The sequence below is a fragment of the Macrobrachium nipponense genome, chromosome 36 (genome assembly GCF_015104395.2).
Source record: "Macrobrachium nipponense isolate FS-2020 chromosome 36, ASM1510439v2, whole genome shotgun sequence".
Classification (NCBI taxonomy): Eukaryota; Metazoa; Arthropoda; class Malacostraca; order Decapoda; family Palaemonidae; genus Macrobrachium; species Macrobrachium nipponense.
This window is the reverse complement of record NC_087220.1, coordinates 55,564,790-55,585,550: the sequence shown is the minus strand read 5'-3', so window position 1 is coordinate 55,585,550 and position 20,761 is coordinate 55,564,790. Positions and strand designations below refer to the sequence as shown.

General features: G+C 47.0%; 1 protein-coding gene across 3 annotated transcripts in view; it reads right to left on the bottom strand.

The window, feature by feature from the left end:
- Window positions 1-20,761, bottom strand: part of LOC135203680 (ubiquitin thioesterase zranb1-like) — an 81,018-nt gene that overhangs the window by 31,724 nt on the left and 28,533 nt on the right. For all 3 annotated transcript variants that reach the window (XR_010311990.1, XM_064233577.1, XM_064233578.1), the window contains exons 4-8: window positions 19,773-19,972; window positions 19,502-19,666; window positions 2,249-2,354; window positions 1,889-2,133; window positions 1,546-1,674 (exon numbers count right to left, since the gene is read on the bottom strand). Coding sequence is in view for 2 of the 3 variants with exons in the window: in XM_064233577.1 (XP_064089647.1) it covers window positions 1,546-1,674; window positions 1,889-2,133; window positions 2,249-2,354; window positions 19,502-19,666; window positions 19,773-19,972 (845 nt within the window). In the remaining variant the exon portion in view is untranslated. The remainder of the gene's footprint in view (window positions 1-1,545; window positions 1,675-1,888; window positions 2,134-2,248; window positions 2,355-19,501; window positions 19,667-19,772; window positions 19,973-20,761) is intronic.

The window sequence follows — 20,761 nt, the reverse complement described above, 5'->3', positions numbered from 1 at the left end:
TTCAGTAGAGTCAAAGTTGACCGAACGTGGTTTTTTTTTCTACTTATCATGATTTATATGCAAATATTTCGAAATGAGAAAGCTACAACCTTCAATTATTTTTCGTTGTATTCTACATGAAATTGCACACATTTTCATATATAAAACTTTATGTAACGGCTAATTTAAAATGGTGCAAACATTACCACAATTGCACGTATGATTTTTTCGGAATAGTTACCGCACAGATGTAAGGAAAATGTTATTTTTTTCATAAATTCACCATAAATCGAAATATTGTGCTAGAGACTTCCAATTTGTTACAAAATGAAGGTAAATAATTGAATATTACTAAAATATAAGAGTTTTAGCTTACAATTGCGTTTTTCGACCATTTCGGTAGAGTCAAAATTGACCGAAGGTTGAAAATTTGTCACTATCATTTTTTATATGAAAATATTTCAAAACTGATATAGCTACAACCATGGGTTTGTTTTTAGTTGTAATTGTGCATGAAATTGCGCACAATTTTCATATATAAAACTTATGTAACGGCTAATTTTAAAATGGTGCAAACATTACCACAATCGCATGTATGATTTTTTTTTTCGGAAGAGTTACCGCACGGACGTAAGGAAAAAAAAAAGAAAAAAGTTTTTTCATAAATTCACCACAAATCGAAATATTGTGCATAGACTTCCAATTTGTTGCAAAATTAAAGGTAAATAGTTGAATATTACTAAAATATAAGCGTTTTAGCTTACAATTGCGTTTTTCGACCCTTTTGGTAGAGTCAAAGTTGACCGAAGGTTAAAATTTTGGCACTTATCGCTATTTATATGTAAATATTTCAAAATTGATAAAAGCTACAATCATGAGTATTTTTTTGTTGTATTCTAAATGAAATTGCGCACATTTTCATATATAATACTTCATGAAACGGATAATTTAAAACAGTGCAAAAATTATGTCAAAGTGACTAAATAATTTCCGAGATGTGTCACTGATACTTTTTAGTGCGATAAGAAAGAAATTCGTGCTTGCGCGCCTGCGTAACAATTGTAAACAAAACAACGCCTTGATCCGTGAACTCCCAGCATCCCCCAAGGCGCGTGATTCAAAAGTTTTTTGGCTGGTAGGCCTATAAGTATTTTTTGATTCATAAGTTTTTGGCGGTAGGCCCTATAGTATTTTTTCCGCGATTTTCTAAAAAAATTTTTTTGAGTCAACGTATGGTACGTCCATTCGGCATACGGGAGACATTTTGACTCAACGTTTAATACGTCCATTTGGCGTTTAAGGGTTAATGAGCTTTCTTTCAGGATATAATGGAAACTGTAGCATTGATCTTTGATAAAATATTTAGTTCTTCAGGACATAGTACTCTAAAATAAAAGTGATTGTACATCTCAGATCATATTCTAGTTAAATTAGCACCAAATAATTAGAATGGTTAAAATCTTCTACTGAATCTTTAAATCTTCAAGGAATTTGTCTGGCTGTGTAGCTGAAGGACCATGCTTATCAATCATTCCAATGAAATTATAAACTTTAAATAAAACATACCTGCTCCTAAATTATCAGGAGAATCAGGTTCCATGGGCACCAGAGCTGAGAAGTGACCCCGAGTGTATCCTAAGGCTATGGGAGACTTCCAGCAAAATGAAGGTTCCCACAACAGAGGCAAATAAACACCTGTAAAAATATGATGTAAGAATATTGCATTAAAAATTAACCCTTCAAGATGACTAACTTTTGTTTTTAGTTCAACTATTAATATATTTAGATAACTAAATTCTTAAATATTAATCTACGTATTACATGACTTCACGTTATCCTAACAGAGATAACTTAGGGCGTAAAATAAATTAACCTTAACATCATCGATGTCATAGACCCATCAAATTACCTTCAAATCTAGCAAATCCTAGATCTTCTCCTCGAAAACTTTTCACACACTTCACCCCGTACACAATGACTGGCCTTCTAAGAATATGCGCCAACACAAATATATGTAGCTGTTCCAAGGCAGCACCAGGTTGAGAGGCCAAGCATATCAGTTCTGCCCACTCCTCTAGAACCTGACCTTCTGGAACATAATAGTCTAACAGGCGAGCTTGCCAGCGTTCATACTCTTTCCAGCGGGGATAGAATCTGTGAGAAAGATCAAAGTAACACATGTAAAGGGTCATATAAGCCAACCTTATTTACCTGTCAGAAATTATTCTTATTTTACAGCCAACTTAATATTTTTTATTAAAGTACTTACAAATGAGAAGCTTCTGACAAGCTGTCTGACAATGCTCTTCTCAGGACATTCTCCCGATCAAATACGCCCCAGGTAGACTGCAGCATTGAGTCTAGGAGGCAGTCCCCTGTAAAGACATAAATACAGTAATCAAACTTTAGGATGCATACCACAAAGAACAATGTTCCTTGGCTCAAGCACAGGCTTACGCTACTTAATGATACTATGCAGCCCATTCTCCTATAACATACTTCATCTGTAACAATGGAATCATGACATAACAGTTCACATACAGGGAATCCCCGGTTATTGGTGGACTCGGTTACCGGCGACTTATGGCGCCATAACAGGCCAAGTTCCAGTTATCGGCACCATAAGCCGCCATATAATGCCCTAAGGCACCAATAATAAAGTTATGGCACCATAACATACCTAACAAGAGGTGCCATAAATCGCAGAGTTTCGGTTAATGGTAGTTTTCGCTTATTGGCACACCTGCCGATAACCAGGGACTGCCTGTATTCTAAAGACTGAACAAGAGTAATAAGGCTCAATTTTGGCCTTTACCACAATAACATCTACAGCCCTGGAGTTCTTTCATAAACTGTTCGTGACGATTTTTTGCGAGAGTGACAGGATTGTAAAATGGGAATCACCATTTTTGGATAGGTGTTGTACTATGGGAACCACCCTTCAGGGTTCTAAATATAGGCAGTCCCCAGGTAACGACGGGGGTTCCGTTCTGAGACGCGTTGTAAGCCAAAAATCGTCGTAGGCCGGAACATCGTCAAAAATCCTAAGAAACCTTTACTTTTAATGCTTTGGGTGATTAAAAACCATGTAAACTGCATTCTTATTGCGCTTTCCATCAAAAACCCCTCAAATATTGATTAGTTTGCATTTTTGGAGTCATAAACCTGGAAATAATTTCTGATAAATATAATTGAAAAGCGTTGTAACCTTGGAGCGTCGTAAGCCGGGGACTGCCTGTAATTTCAGCAAAAAATGAGTAAGGTTCTTATTCTGATCCCACTGCAGTATATCCCACCCATGAATAAGGCTACAAAAGTATACCCGTAAACTTGTCACTTGACAGAGAGAGAGAGAGAGAGAGGAGAAGAGAGGAGAGAGAGAGGCAGAGCGACGAGAGAGAGAGAGAGAGAGAGAGAGAGAGAGAGAGAGAGAGAGAGAGAGAGAGAGAGAGAGAGTTTTTGAAGGCAAATTAAACAAATTGTCTTCAGTCATTTTTATTTCATATTTTCAGGAGATCATCGCTTGTGTCAAGGCTCTTTATCACCAGACTGTATTCAGAGATTTTCAGAAGTGTACAGAGTCTAACGTGGAGCTTCAACAGATCATTGAAGAAGATTCTGATGTGGATGAGCCGATGGAGGAGGAAGAGAACGAGGATTTCCTCACAGTGCACCAGTACTGGCGGCAATTTACCGTTAGGCGTGGCATAGACCACCTTATGGCAGCATAGAAAAATCACAATTTGTTCATGAAACTTACCTGACAGATATATATATAGCTGTATTCTCCGAAGTCCGACAGAATTTCAAAACTCGCGGCACACGCAGTGGGCGGCCAGGTGGTAGTACCCATTCCCGCCGCTGGGAGGCGGATATCAGGAACCATTCCCATTTTCTATTCATATTTTTTCTGTCGCCGGTCGGTAAACACCTGTTTACAGACCTCCGCCCAGGATTTTTGGATTTGACTCGTTCTAAGTATCTGGATTGACTTTTGGTTTTGACTCTGGATTGTTGGATTGGCATACGCGATAGTGGACTGTTTTTTTTATTTTGGATTGGCTTTTCCTGTTGAAAGTGATGTCTGGATCAAGTTCAGTTGAGCTTCAGAGTGTGTGTGAGGAGTGATTGCAAGGTGAGGCTACCGAAATCATCGGTAGATCCCCACACAGTATGTATGGGGTGTAGGGGGCATGTTTGTGTGTTGGATGATCGATGCATTGAATGCAAAAGTTTGACTGATGATGGATGGAAGGTGTATGAGTCCTACCGGCGTAAGTTGGAACGCGATAGGATCAGGAGGGCTTCCTCCAAGAGCGGTTCTACGAAAGGTAAGGGAAGTAACATTTCACCCATTTTAACACCAGTAGAATTTGCTTCACCTAATCCTGTGTGGTTGCCTGAGGGCCCTGGTTCTGTGTCTGGAGAAGGTAATGCCCTTTCTCTGATTCTAGAGTCGTTACGCACTCTAGAGTCCAAAGTGTTGGCCCTAGAAAACGGCTCAAGTAAAGTGTGTGATCGTGCCCCTAGTGTTGTGGAGGGGGCGTCAGATCGGCCCATAACGCCTCTAGGCCTAGACCTCTATCTGACTCCCAGGACTCAGGGAGTGGGTATGTCGAAAGCCACAAGAGGGTTACGGGGCTCCCCACCGATCTGGCGTCCCTTCGGCAGGACCTGTTGTTAGTTCCCAGGCTGCCAAGGAGCGTGCTCAGGCTCGCATCCTTTAAGGACTGTTTTTCTCCGAGGCGCCCTCCCCTCCGCTCAAGGGGTGGAGCGCTCGGAGAGACTCGCGTCCGTTGAAAAGGACTTTTCCGAGGGAGGACGCTTTACGTCCCCTCTCTCCGTTATCGTTGCGGTCTTCTCCTGCGTCGTATGACGCGTTTCCTCCACAGAAGAGAGGTAGGACGTCGTCCGAGGACGACGCTGAGAAGCGCTTCTCTCGCGCCTCGGAGAGGCAGGTTGCTGTACCTGTGAGAAGGAAGGAGGCGTCCCCTCGCCCCTCGTCTTCTCGCAGGCTCAGCCCTTCACCTCCTCTTGTTTCTTCACCAACGAAGAATATTCTTGTGTCTCTTCAAGACCAATTGTCTGCTTTTAATGGCTCGAAGACTCGCCCAGCAGCAGTTGAGCCTAAGCGTAGGAAGGACGCCAGACTGCCTGTCAAGAGGACGAGGCAGTCCCCTTCTCCGTCTCCTCGTTCGTCTCTGTCTCCGCTTGCTTCTCCTTCGGAGCTTCCTCGTTCTCGTTCTATGGGTAGGAAGTCTCGTGGACAGGACGCTTTTCTTCCTCTCGACGTCCTGATCAGCCCCCACGCGTCAGGACGCCTTTGAGGACGCTCGGCAGACCCTTGGAGGAGCTTTTGAGGACGCTCGGCAGGACTGCTTTTGAGACGCTCGTCGGGACGTTTTGCTAGACGCTTTGCCTATTGAGAAGGCTTTCGAGAGCGCCCAGAAGGACGCTTTGAAAGCGAAAGCTGGACGCTTTAGCGGAAAGCGTAAGGACGCTCCTCTAGAGCGAGTAAGAGTAGCCTCTCTTGATGCTCAGCGCGGTCAAGACGCTCTTCGTTCTTCGAGCTCTAAGGATCGACAGAAGGTCGGTCGCTTTGAAGAAGCTGAGATACGTAATCCTCGAAAGCCTTTGTTGAAGGCTAACCCGTTGGGCGCACGCCCTCTCCAGAGGTGCAATCTCCTTTGCCTCTTAGGAGGAGGAAGAGCTTAGTAGTCCGGCGGACTCAGTTGAGGAGGAACAGCCTTCAGTTTCGTCTGTGTCCGATTACAAGGTGCTGGTTCGACTGTTACGCTCTTCTTTTGGAGAGAAGTTCCAGCCTGCAGCTCCAAGTCTCCACCCTCTCAGTTTTCGTCATCTAAGTCGTGCAAGGTTCCGGAGTTTGTGGAAATGAAAACTTCTTTGTCCACTAAGAGAGCGTTTAAGAAGTTGCAGGATTGGATGGAACGTCGGAAGGATCAGGGCAAGTCGACTTTCGCCCTTCCTCCTTCAAAGTCCGTGGGGAAAGGCGGCATCTGGTATGAGACCAAAGGAGAAGTAGGAGTTAAGATCCCGTCGTCTTCCCAAGGGGACTTTGCTAGTCTGGTCGATGCACAGAAGAGGTCTCTTTTATCGACCGCTAAGATTTTGTGGACGCCAACGGAGATTGACCATCACATGAAAGGTCTGTTAAGGACTCTTGAGGTCTTTAACTTTCTAGACTGGTGCTTGGGAGTCCTGGATCTTCAATCTAGGAGTCCTGACTCGTTGAGTCTGGGGGAGCTGTCCAATGTGTTATCCTGCATGGACAAGGCCGTCAGGGATGGTTCGGAAGAGTTAGTGTCTCATTTCGGCACTGCTTTTCTCAAGAAGAGAGCGCTTTTCTGCAACTTTACGGCTAGGTCTGTTTCTACATCGCAGAAAGCGGAGCTTCTCTTTGCGCCTCTTTCGAGCCATCTCTTCCCCCAGGCTATGGTAAAGGACCTGGCAGTGAGCCTACAGGAGAAGGCTACCCAGGACCTCTTGGCCCAGTCTTCAAGACGTCCCGCAGTCCCTACCACGTCGTCTTTTGGACGAACCACCTAGGAAGGTTAAAAAACGTTAAACCCTTTTCGCTGCGCTGCTCCTCCCTCGGAGAGCTGCTTCCTCGAGGGAGAGGGCTTGCAAGAGGAAGAGGTTCCTTCAAACCTACGAAATCCTCTAAGTGAGAATCAAGTCCTTCAGATGCCGGTCGGAGCCAGGCTAAAGTTCTTTGCGGGGGCATGGAGAGAGAGAGATACAGATGCGTGGTCCCTCAAGATAGTGGAACAGGGGTACAAGATCCCCTTTTTGGACCCTCCTCCTCTATCCACAACTCCCAGAGATCTTTCCCCGTCATATCAAGGGGAGAAACGTCAGATTCTTTTCGATCAAATGATCAAGAAAAGAGCGGTGGAACAGGTCTTAGACCTGGGGTCACCAGGATATTACAACAGACTTTTCCTGGTACCAAAGCAGTCGTCAGGGGTGGCGTCCAGTCTTGGACGTAAGCAGGCTGAATCTTTTCATAGAAAAGAAAAAATTCAAGATGGAAACGCCTCAGTCGTTTCTAGGAGCCTTAAGACCGGGCGATGGAAGGTGGGGTCCTTGGACCTACAGGACGCATACTTTCACGTGCCTATCCACCCTCTTTCAAGAAAGTTTCTGAGGTTTGTGTTAAAGGACAAAGTTTGGCAATTCCGAGCCCTTTGTTTCGGTTTAAGCACGGCTCCGATGGTATTTACCATGCTCATGAAGAACGTAGCGAGATGGTTACATTCTGCAGGAATAAGAGTGTCCCTGTATCTCGACGATTGGCTTATCAGAGCATCGTCAGAAGAGAGGTGTCTGAAGGCGGACCTTCACTTCACGTTAGCCTTGGCGAGGTGGTCCCCTGGGACTTCTGGTCAACCTCGAAAAAGAAAATCGCATCTGACCCCAACACAGTCCATCGTGTATCTGGGGATTCAGATGGATTCAGTGGCTTTTCGAGCGTTTCCGTCCCAGGAACGACAGCTGCAAGGCTTAGAGAGAGTTTCGGCCTTCCTGGGGAAGGAAGCTTGCTCGGCGAGGGAGTGGATGAGTCTGCTGGGGACCATTTCCTCGCTGGAAAAGTTTGTTTTCCCTGGGAAGACTACACCTCAGGCCCTCTCCAGTTTTTCTTGGCAGAAGAAATGGAGAGTCAAAGAGGATCTGGATGCGACCTTTATGATCACCAAATCGGTGAAGAACCATCTAAGATGGTGGTTAGATCCTCGGAAGTTTCGAGAGGGGTTGTCCCTAAGCTTCTGAGCCCCGACCTAGTGTTTTTGTTTTCTTCCGACGCCTCGGTGTCGGGATGGGGAGCAAGGGGAAGAAGTGTCAGGCACCTGGAGGGGGGAACAGGTGTCCTGGCACATCAATGTGAAGGAACTAGCGGCGGTTTTCCTGGCGCTACAGTTTTTCCAGCAAAAGGTTGCAGAAAAAGTTGTCCAAGTCAACTCGGACAACACCACGGCCCTTGCGTACCTAAAGAATCAGGGAGGTACACACTCCCGTCCTCTATTTTACTTAGGCCGAGGGAGATTCTGCTGTGGGTCAGATGCGAGGCGAATCAGGATCCTGACGAGATTATCGCAGGAGTCCAGAACGTCAGAGCAGACCTTCTCAGCCGACAGGATCAGATCCTGCCGACGGAATGGACGCTGCACCAGGACGTCTGTCCGAGAGCTATGGAGACTGTGGGGACGTCCTTTAGTCTACCTATTTGCGACGTCGAGGACGAAGAGGTTGCCTCTTTATTGCTCCCCTGTGTTGGATCCGGAGCAGTCGCTATAGACGCTCTGCTCTGGGACTGGACGAACCTGGACCTGTATGCCTTCCCGCCATTCAAGATCATGGGGAAGTAGTAAGGAAGTTCGCGGCATCGGAGGGGACGAGGTTGACCCTGATCGCCCCGATGTGGCCCGCGAAGGAATGGTTCACGGAGGTAATGTCCTTCATCATAGACTTTCCGGAGGACGTTGCCCTGGAGGAAAGATCTACTCAGACAGCCCCACTTCGCAAGATATCACCGAATCCTCTCCGCTCTGGGTCTGACTGCGTTCAGACTATCGAAAAGTTGGCCAGAGCGAGAGGTTTTTCTAAAGCAGCTGCGAAAGCGATCGCCAACGCAAGGAGGACTTCCTCGAGAGCTGTTTACCAGTCGAAGTGGGCTTCCTTCAGGGCATGGTGTAGAAAGGAGGGAATTTCCTCTTCCACTACCTCTGTGAGCCAGATAGCCGATTTCCTGCTTATTTTTGAAGAAATGTGCAGAAGCTGGCAGTCCGACCATCAAGGGATATAAGAGTATGCTGTCAGCAGTCTTCCGACACAGAGGCCTAGACCTTACTGACAACAGAGATCTTCACGATCTCTTGAGATCATTTTTTGAGACTACCAAGATACCTCAGGCGAGGCCTCCTTCTTGGAACTTAGATTTAGTCCTTAGACTGTTGATGTCGAGTCCTTTCGAGCCTCTCCATGAAGTGTCTCTTAGGAACTTGACGAAGAAGGCTCTTTTTCCTAACTGCTCTGGCGACGGCGAAGAGAGTTAGCGAAATTCAAGCCATTTGTAAGCGAGTGGGCTTCAAAGGTGACAATGCTGTCTTCTCTTTGAGTCCCACTTTTTTAGCAAAAAATGAAAACCCGTCTAACCCTTGGCCAAGGAGCTTTGAAATTAAGGGTATGACAAGCCTTGTGGGCCAGAACCTGAGAGAGCCCTGTGCCCTGTCAGGGCTCTAAAGTTTTATGTTCACAAGACAAAGGAGGTACGAGGTCCCTCAGATAATCTGTGGTGTTCGGTTAAACGGCCCGATATACCATTATCCAAGAATGCTTTGGCGTTCTTTCTGAGGGACGTGATTAAAGAGGCTCATTCGTCTTACCAGAAGACCGATTTGAGGCTCTTGCGAGTGAAAGCTCACGAGGTCAGAGCTGTCGCAACCTCGCTTGCCTTCCAAAGGAACATGTCGATCAAGGACATCCTTGACGCCTCACCTTTTTGGAGGAAGCAACTTCAGTTATTTCGCCTCGACACTACTTGAGAGATGTGAGAACGATATACGAGGACTGTGTTCTCTTGGGCCATACGTTTCTGCAGACACAGTCTTGGGGGCTGAAGGTAGCTCTCTCCCTATCCCTTAGTTAGGTTTAGGTTAGTTTTTAGTTGTTGTGTTTTTTGGGTTGTGGTGAGTCTTTGGTGAAGACCTCCCATCTCTTAGCTTAGTGTTCAGGGGGTCTTGGATAGTTGGTCAGGTGGTGGTCCGTTGCTTCGTTGCCCTCATATGTATGGCTCGATGTTCTTGTCACGTTGAGGTCACGTCCCCGTTGACAGAGCATCCAGAGCGCACCAGCACTACAGGTCTCCACCTGGCTGGCAACTCTGATTAAGCACAAGCAGGCTTAAGTGACAGTAATCACAGAGTCTACTTTGCTAACAGGTGAGGAAACCAATAGGTGTACATCATCTACTTAATTTAAGTTTCCTACAAATCCTATTCTGTCTCTTCCCACCATCCGAAGGTGGGATTCAGCTATATATATATCTGTCAGGTAAGTTTCATGAACAAAATGTTATTGTTATAATACAATTAAGTTTGTTCATACTTACCTGGCAGATATATATAATTAAGTGCCCACCCACCTCCCCTCAGGAGACAGTGGCACTGATAAAATATGAATAGAAAATGGGAATGGTTCCTGATATCCGCCTCCCAGCGGCGGGAATGGGTACTACCACCTGGCCGCCCACTGCGTGTGCCGCGAGTTTTGAAATTCTGTCGGACTTCGGAGAATACAGCTATATATATCTGCCAGGTAAGTATGAACAAACTTAATTGTATTATAACAATAACATTTTTTGAAAGTAAATTGTATTTTTCCTAACTATACAAACCTGAGGTCCTTTACATAAGGAATTACTATTCAGCACCAGCTGGACCGGTCGTAAGATTTACTAACAAGGTAGTTTGGCAGTACCTGCTTGTTTGATGGTCGGGAGTCCCGCCCGACTGGAGGTAAACATATCACTTTACTTCAGGCCTAGGAACAGAGTGAGGGGTGGCATGAGGTTTGTATAGTTAGAAAAAATACAATTTATTTCAAAAACTGTGATTTGTTCCGACACATTATACAAACTCTCGGTCCTTTACATAAGGAAGACTCACTTATTGGTGGGGGGAATCTGAGTCTTGTGAACAGACTGGTGTTTGCCCAACCTGGGTTCCCTCCTTGGTTGTAAGAGCAAAGGGGGGAACCTAGCCTCTGTCCAACTGATCGGAGTGTGCACTGCAAGATCAGTGGTCAGACCTCTGGGCCAATTCATAAGAGGGAGGCAAACGTACCTCATATGAATAGCAAGCAAGAACTAGGTCCTATGTAAAGGCCAAATATAAAGTATTGTGTTTGTCTCTTACTGGTGTCCGCTTCCCCCCTTGGAGCTCAGCTACATAGCTTACCTGCATCGTCGTCCTGTCCAGCGTCGTGACGACCGCTACCGTCTGCCCACAAGGAGAGCAAAGAAAAAGAGGAGGAAGAGAAGCCAGTCACACTCATTCACTCTACATTCATGTTGAGAAGCCTCCATGGGTCCCAAGGAAAAAGTGTCCAAGGACCTGTGGGCAATATCCCAAAGGTAGGAGGTGAAGGTGGTCTGGTTGGCCCATACCCCTGCCTTCAGTACCTGTGCCACGGACAAGTTCTTGCAGAATGCAAGGGATGGACCAATGCCTCTTGACTTTGTGGGCTCTCGGATGAAAGGTACTGGTGTCGGCACTCCTGTCGGAGTCGTATGATTTCTAGATTACCTCATGAAGCCAGAAAGAAACAGTGTTCTTGGACACTTCCTTCTTGGTCACGCTGGTGCTAACAAAGAGGTGTCGACATTCAGGCCTGAGGTGTTGAGTTTTCTTCGGATAGCGCAGTAACACCCTCACAGGACAAAGCAGCATCTCATCCGCATCATTTTTGGTGAAGTCTTCCAGGGAGAGGTTTGTGAAGGACTCGAACCTGGCATCAGGGATCGAAGGGTTCTGAGTCTTTGCTATGAAATCTGGGACGAAATAGAGCGTAACCGTTCCCCATTCCCCCTGAGTGTTTAACATCGAAGGAAAGACCGCGAAGTTCTCCTACTCTCTTTGCATATGCCAGGGTCAGCAGAAAGACTGTCTTGAGGGTCAGATCCCTGTCTGACAACTCTCGGAGTGGCTTGTAGGGTCTGCGAGTCAAGCTCCTAAGACAAGAGTCACATCCCACCCCAGGGGCTAGCGTTCCCTGGGTGGGCAAGACCTCTTGAAGCTCCTCATTAGGAGAGATATTTCCATGGAGGAGGAAATATCGGCTCCTCACAGTTTACGGACTAGGGCCAGGGCGGCTCTGTAGCCTTTGACTGCGGAGACAGAGAGGAGCTTCTCTCTGCGAAGAAAGTTGAGGAAATCCGCTATCTGCTGAAGAGTGGCTCTGAGCGGATAGACCCCCCGTCTACGACACCAACCACAGAAGATGGACCACTTTCCCTGGCATACTGCTGCAGAGGACTGTCTGAGGTAACCAGCCATCTCTGTTGCTGCTCAGTGAGAAAAGCCTCTCGCTTGCAAGAGATGGTGGATACCCACCAACCATGAAGACACAGGGAATGAACTGCCTGGTGGTACCGTTCTACGTGCAGTTGGCACAGCAGGTTGTGCCATGGGGAATCTCTCGCGGTGCCTCCGAGAGAAGAGCCAGCAGGTAGGGATAACAAATGGCCTAAGGCCATTTGGGTGCCACCAGAATCATCCGAAGATTGCTGGTGAGCAGCACCTTGCTGATCACCTTGCAAATCAAGCAGAATGGGGGAAAGGCGTAGACTACGAGGTTGTCCCAGGGGTGTTGGAACGCGTCCTCTGCAGCTGCCCATGGGTCCGGCACAACTGAGAAGAAAACCTGAAGTTTTCTGTTGTGCCAGGTGGCAAACAGATCCACTACTGGACGCTCCCACAGGTCGAAGAGCCTTTCTGCCACGTCTGGGTGAAGCGACCATTCTCCAAAACACCTGATTCTAGCGGCTGAGCTTGTCTGCCACTACATTCCTCTTGCCTGGAATGTATCTGGCTGACAGCTCTACCAAGTGAGCTATGGCCCACTCGTGCATCTGCTTCATCTACTGGTGCAACGGGAAGGACACTAGGCCACACGTTTGTTGACGTATGCCACTACCGTGGTGTTGTCGCTCATCAACACCACTGAGTGTCCCATCAGTCGTTCCCAGAACTCTTGGAGAGCGAGGAACATAGCCTTGAGTTCCAGGAAGTTGATGTGAAGGAGCCTGTCGTGATGGTTCCACACTCCTGCAACCAGCAACTCTTCCAGGTGTGCACCCCTACCCTTGGTCGATGCGTCTGAGAACAGAAGCATCTCTGGAGGTGGAGTGCGCAGGGGCACTCCTACTAAGAGGTTCCTGTTGTCTAGCCATCAGGCCAGGTCCTCCCTTACTTCCTACGTGAGAGGAACTGGGAAGGATTGTGGATCCCGTGCCTGTGACCAGCACTCCTTTAGTCTCCACTGAAGAGACCGCAGGTGAAGACACCCGTGAGGGACTAACTTCTCTAGTGACGACAGGTGACCAATCACGACTTGCCACAGCTGAGCTGACTGTTCCTGTCGTGACAGGAACCGACTGGCTGCCTCCCTGAACCTGCTAATCTGCGAGTCTGTGGGGAAGACTCGTGCTGCTACCATATCGATCAGCATGCCCAGGTACTTTATCCTCTACTTGGGTTTGAGATCTGACTTCTCAACATTGACCACAATCCCCAGATCGCAGCAGAAGTCGAAGAGTCGATGTCTGTCCTGTAGCAACTGCGAGCTGCTTGCCAGAACCAGCCAATCGTCGAGATACCTCATCAGACGTACCCCGACTGAATAGGCCCAAGCCGACACCAGAGTGAAGACTTGCGTGAACACCTGTGGGGCGGTTGAGAGACTGAAACAAAGTGCCCTGAATTGGTACACCGACCCATCAAGGATAAAGCGGATGTAGTTCCTGGAGGACTGGTAGATGGGTATTTGGAAATACGCATCCTTCAGGGCCACCGAAAGCAGGAAATTGTTCTCCCTGATAGAATCAAGCACTGAGCGTGCTGTTTCCATTGCGAACCGAGTCTGGCGAACGAAACAGTTCAAGGGAGAGAGTTCTATCACCGGTCTCCAGACCCCAGTAGACTTCTTCACCAGGAAGAGTTGGCCGTAGAAACCCAGAAACTGATCTCGCACAATCTCCACAGCTTGTTTGCTCAGCATTGTCTTGACTTCTTGTTTCAGTGCTACATCCCTGGGAGAACCGGGGACGTACATCTGAAAGTGGACCGGGTGTGAAGTGAGGGGTGGCTTCAACGCGAAGGGCAGTAGGTATCCCTCCCAAAGGACATCCACTACCCAGGTCTCGGCTCCGTAGCGCTGCCAAGCTGCCCAATGGCTCGCCAGGCAACCCCCCCCCCCCCTCCCCTAGCATTTCCTTCTCTTCCCCTTCCGCTTAGCCGCTCTCCCGCGAGAGGAGGCGGCTTGAGAGGAGGGCTGACACTGACTCCTCAAAGCGAAAGAGGAAGGCTGGGTCTTTACTCGCGCTACCCTTGACGGTGCTAGCGTCTTGGGAGCAGAAGAAGTGCTAGCCAAGCTCCGAGGCTTGGCCGCAGTTGATCAAGACTGCCCAAAAGTCTTCGAAACTGCCTGGTGTACTAGGCGGTCACTGTCCTCAGTTCTCCGCTTTTCCACCACAGTATCCACCATCTCTCTAGGGAAGAGAGGAGGAACCCAGCAACGGTCCATTACATAGACCCAACGTTACCTCTCGACCGGCCGCTCTGGTTACCCGAGTCAGGACTGAGTCCCGTCTTCTCAGAACCAGGTCGGCCCACAGGTTGGCTGTCTGGTGGGCGAGGTAGAAGATGACCCTACCTCCAGACTGGCAGAGTTTCCCAAACCCCAAGTCTTCCTCGGGAACAATAGGTCCTGAGGAGGCTGCGACTCTGGATACTGTGAGAGACCACAGATCCAGCCAGGAGACGGCTTGGAAAGCTGCTATGGCAGTAGATTCCAGGACCGATGCCTCTTGCTGTGAGAACCAGAGGTTCTCAGACAGCAGGTGATGAAGAGGCACTCACGGAGTTAGCCTAGCTATCTACGGATCAACCTGCTTGGTTGGCAACGGGTCTACCGAAAGCATGTAGAGACGCCATCGGCGAGGCAGAGGAGGGAGAAGCAGCTTGTCCGACCTGCTGGACCTGAGTGAGTCCTCCTGTCCGGAGACGAGAACGTTCACTTGGTCCAACACACCGTTAGCCAAGGTGGACCGGGGTAGTCCCACCGTCGCTCTGGGTTCCTTCTTAGGCCCTCAGAACGACTAACCTCGATGGAGGGTCAGAGGGAGTAACCACCGATCCTTCCCCGAGGTTGTTGTGCTGACGAATCAGCGCAATGACCTCTGCAAAGGACCTCTGTATCTTGGGGGTGATTGCGTCCTGAGGAGATGGACCGGCAGATCCATCCAGGCCGATCACCTCTCGAGACACTTCCTTCAGGAGGAAGAACCTTGACAGACCCCTCATGGTCTCCTCCAACCACTTGGGCATACAATCTGCTGGGTCCAAGGAATGAGCCAGGATCGTAGGCTCTCATGGCCGGACCATAAGGAGCGTACTCCTCGTGGTCACTCCTGTTCGCCTCGCTCCTCCCAGTGTAGCCTGAGGAGGTTGAAGGGACAGGTGAGGAAGACCTGATGCTCCTACCCTGCCTACCAGCAGAGCCGGCGGGCTAGGAGGACTGCAGGCGATTACCAACCCACGGTGGCGACCGAGCTGCAGGTCTGGGCCAACAGTCTCTGTGCAGAGAAGCACTGGACCAAGGATGGTAGCGTTGGTCTCATGCGTCAGGGGAGCTGCTACCAGTCGTGCGATCCGTCCGGTCCCGGTAGGAGCAATGGTCAGGTGACTGGTAGTGTCTGCTAACACGGTGAGAGCGAGCACCGTCCTCACGATACGTCAAGGTACCAGAAGCAGCCGAGGCTGGTCCTGGTGACCGGGGAACCTCTTCCCAGCCTCGACACGTGAACGGTCTGGTGGGGCCGTCGTGTCAACCCTGGGAACTGGGGGATTGTCACGAGAGCGATTGCCGGTCTGGCGAGAGTCACCTGAGCGACTTTTGTCAACCTTCCGCTCCGTGCCTGGATCCTGACGGTGAGTATGCTCAGCCATCTGGTTCCTGGCTGCACGATCACCAGTAGGTGATTGTACACTCGGTGGCGCTTGCAAGTGAGCGGCTGAGACTATTCCCGGTCCGGAGGCGGAACCTCTGGAACCAGGAGAAGAGGTACCAGCAGTAGCTGGTACCTCTACGGTCCCCGTCTTCTTCTTCCCTGTGGAAGGAGAGACGGGCCCCATTCCCAGAGGAACGGGACAGACCCTTAGAAGTCTCCGAGCGAGACTTCTTGTGGGGGGCGAGGCCACCTTCTTCTTCCTCGGCTGGGGGGCCTTGGAAGTTGAAGGGGAAGAGGCGACAGAAGACGACAACGAAGAAGATGACAGAGAAGATGACAACACCTTCCTCCTCTTCCTGGACTTCTTCTCCAGCTTCTTCAGGACAGCAGACAGGTCCTCCATCCAGGATGGAGCCGAGGCAGTTGCGGTGGCAACACAGCCTAACTCCAACTGTCCGGAGAGACCTGCAGGAGTGGCAGCACTTCCTCGGGCAGGAACGGAGACAGCAGGTACAGTGATAGCTACAGGGGGACCGTCCAGGGGAGAGCTCTTAGGGTACTTGAAGCCAGGGGGTAGGGCGAGGACAGCAAACCCAGGCAGAGGAGGAACCATCTCCCTCCGGGGCACGTACGGCAGCGGGGCTTGTACCGAGGCCAAAGGGGTGACTGTAGTCACGTGCTGGGTGTACACCAGGTGCGGTGGAGCGGCATAATCTGGTGTCGAATTTGTTGTGGTTGTCCTTGTCTCTACCCCGTGAGTGACAGGGGCTGCAGCCAGATAATGAATCAGCCCCTGGATACTCGGAGTGCCCGAAAGGCTCAAAGATCGCCACACCTGCTGCAGATCTCCACCCGTGGAGGCAGACAAACATGGAGAAGCAATAGTCGGGTTTAATGTTTCCTGTTCGCTCAGAGGGGAAGGATCCCACCCTGAACGGACAGAAGACCCCGAGTACAACTCAAAGTCGGGTGTCGCCCTCCTCCTCTGCGCTCGACAAATCAAGTGAAGAGGCGGAGGGGGACACGTCCCCTGAAGGGAAGAGAGCCATCCGCAGGAGTTGACTAGGAGGAAGGAAAGTAAGAGAGCAAGAGCATTCGTGCCCTCGGCATCTCGAACATAAGGGATGAGGGTCCACGGTCTCATTGGACCTAAAAGCCCCACACTTACAGCCTCCCGCTCCAGGGGCACACTCACCGGTTGGATGGGGGGGTGAGGGGGCTTTTCCAATTCGTGGGACTGCATGTCCATGAGCGATGCACTTCCACAAATAATAATGTAAACAAAATAAATACAAAATACTTAACATTCATTTCCACACTATAGTAATCTAGTACAAACAGGTTGAAATGAGGTAACAGCTTTGGTACAATCTCACGACAGAGGCAGGCAGAGCAGCAAGTACACGTCTTCACCCGATGGTGGTTAAAGCAAAGTGGTATGTTTATCTCCATTCGGGCGGGACTCCCGACCATCAGACAAGCAGCAGTTACTGCCAAACTACCTTGTTAGTAAATCTTATGACCAGTCCAGCTGGCGCTGAATAGTAATTCCTTATGTAAAGGACTGAAGGTTTGTATAACGTGTTGGAACAAATATAAATGTGGCAATTGTAAGGCATGGCTGGTTGAAGTTGGCCCCAGACCTCGTTACTCCAAACATCTCTGCCCAACCAGTCCAGCGATCAGCTGATGTTCTTTCAGCTGCTGTGCACAAAGCTCGTCTTGTCCCAGGTGTGTTACAGTTAAAGATTTTTCTTATTTTTTCTTGATTTCTTTTAGAATAACCCCTTTACATTTTGTCAGAGGTACTGTAGCATCAAAATTAATCTTAAAATGTTTGACCTAACTTTTATTTATCTTATTCAAAATTTCATTTCAAAATATTTCATTTTTTTTTTCTTCACAGGTTTTGGTGACGTGCTCGAGGACGAGCTCCAAGAAATCCATGCCGAAGGGGAAGCAGCAACGGAGGAAGACATAATGAGTGCCGCTGCAGTTGAGGACACTCTTCAACATGAACCTTGGCAGCAGCCAACAGATGAGGATGCTGCTCCTAAAGATCTTTCATTGTGTGCCGTGTCCTCCACTTTGGCAGCAGTCAACAACTTGAAATCTGTCATTGCTGACATTGAAGTAAACATTTTTTTCCGTCTAGGTTAACTTGCTTCAACTAACTTTTGGCATTTAATCCTTTATTTTTTTCTATTGTTGAAATAATTTTGATGAAAATTATTAGTAAAAGTAATTAACAGAGAAGCAGATGTGTAGAGAGAGAGAGAGAGAGAGAGAGAGAGAGAGAGAGAGAGAGAGAGAGAGAGAGAGAGAGAGAGAGAGAGAGAGAGAGTGATTCAATCTAAACTTCAAGAATCTGTCATGTTGAATTTTGAATTTTTATAATTTCTTTTTAAGAAATTGTAATTTCATATCAGATTTTGAATTGTTATCAGTTCTTGTTTATCATGGAGTAAATTTAGATGAAAGCAATTACATAAGAGAAAGTGGACAGAGAAATGGATGTGTTTGAGAGAGAGAGAGAGAGAGAGAGAGAGAGAGAGAGAGAGAGAGAGAGAGAATCATTCGATCTTAACTTCATAAGAAATTAAAGTTAAATTTTTAATGTTTTTTTTCATTTTTCATTACAGATTTGCGAGGTTCGGAGGGCTGAGATGGTTCAGAGTGCCATTTACATTTTATTCGGCTCTTCACATCTAGAAACAAAACAAACAGAGACAGGTGCTCATAACCAAGTTTGTTAGACCTAACGGGAGTGAAAAGACAAATGATCTGCCAGTCGCCGAAACCTCAAATGGTTCAGCAGAAGAACTCTTCACGGAGGAAGAGACTGAGGAGTTTGAAGGTTTTTTGGCAGAGGATGGAAAGAGGAAATTCCACCCAAAAGGTTTTTAGATTTTGACAGCAGGAAATGACTGTATCGTACAGTACACTTGCACCCAGTGGTGGCAATGTTTGAGTGTGGGAGTTTTCGCTATCCTGGGTATAATTTTAAACTTTTTCAACTTATTAAAACTTTAAAACCTTTTTTAATGTTTTATTTATCCATAAGGACAATTCTAAATTGGAAAATAGTACAGTATAGTACAGGCAGTCCCCAGGTTACGACGGGAGTTCCGAAAATCGTCGTAAGCCGGAACATCATCAAAAATACTAAGAAAACCTTACATTTAATGCATTGGGTGCATTGAAAACTATGTAAACTGCATTTTTCATCAAAAAAAACATTCAAATATTATTTTGCATTTTTGGAGTCATATTTTATCTGCCAGATCAGTGTTGTAGGCGTCGTAACCCTGGAAATAATTTCTGATGAATATAATTGAAAAGCGCCTTAACCTCGGAACGTCATAAGCCGAACCTGTCATAACCCGGGGACTGCCTGTACATGGAAAGTACTGAAAATGGGTAGTAAAAATACGTTTGAATGGGTAAGTTGCAGTTTGCCTTGGCCTTAATTGAATTATTCCCATTAGGTATGTGTATCGAAATCTGCGATTTTCTGTTTATGCGAGGCCATGGATCAACCAAATTCTTGCATAATTGGGGACCCTACTGTATATCTTTCTTTTCAATCTTTGCCCCAAATCTAACTAAAGTCGCTATTAATGCTGTCTCATATAGTAAGTCCTAATAGTGAAGAGTTTGGTAGTTACAATAAAATTAATTTCTGCACTGAATGGGGATTCATCCAGCAGTAAATCTTAATTGGATACATATGCAGTATAAAATGGTGGCTCTAAGAAGGTTTACGTTACTAACCTGCAGTGCGATTCCAAAGAGCATATAGTCTGGATCCCAGCCGATCTGTAATTTCTAGGGACCAATTAATGATAGGAGCATCCTCCTCTAGTTGCTTTTGGGCATCTCTATCAAGTAATTCTTCAAACAACTGTTCTTGTACACTTACAGGTAAATCTTCGATATCTGGAAATAAGTACCTTTTGTGATTACAGCATTCACAAGACTAATAAATAACAATATCATTCTGTTAAACAGTAAAATGTTTGCTAGAAAATACCACTTTCCTTACCTGCGGGCAGAGAAAATGTAACTAACTCGGATACAAAATGGCAAGGAAATGGACCTTTCCTCTGGCGGATGGAAGCCGACATGTGACGACGAATGTCATTGGCCAAGTCAGGTGCAACATAAGATGGGACCCTCTTGACCCCAGTGCCACCTCCGTCCATCCGAGAGAGTATTGTAGCCAATAAATCTTCACGGCCAAATCTGATTTCAACAGAGTATTATAATAGGTAGACATAAACAAAGTCACACACACACACACTTGCCAACAAGTATTCTAAACCTATAAGTACAAAAATATTCTCTTATGCTTTTGTCTGCAACTTTAATGAGCATGGTCAACAAACATGACTATTACTACTATATAAAATGTGGATGACAAATGCTCCTATTGGGTAAAAATCTGAATACTAATACATATGCACAGTAATAGCTTTCTTTTCAAAAATGAAGTTTTCATTAGGTAGTACAAATAAATTTTTATGCAAACCCATTCAATAATCATAACCACCCTTATTACATTTGATGGACTCAACCACAAAGACTTGAACAGAAAGAAGAAAAGTCCCATGGGACATGCCTAGTTTATCGTCCCATCTGCAAACTGATGTTTCTAATTCTGGTTTGTCAAAACCCTTCTGGATGAGAGGATAAGGGGGAGAGCACTGATGGATCATGATTAATGGGTTTGTATACAACTTATTGTTAAAGTGTATGTTACACAAAACTCACAGGTTATAATTAGCCTGAACTGCAATTTAAGAGGAAAGACGAAGCAGAAAAGTTTATAAGATTATAAAATCCAAATGCAGAAAATCCAATTTTTAATGATAATGGACAGTGGAGCCAAAGATAAACACCTCAATAATACAGATACCTTCTGTAACATATGTAACAACCCAAGCAACAGATGCAATGGATGGCATAACACTACCCATGTACATATTTCATGTACCTCAAATGTAAAAGAGAGAGAGAGAGAGAGAGAGAGAG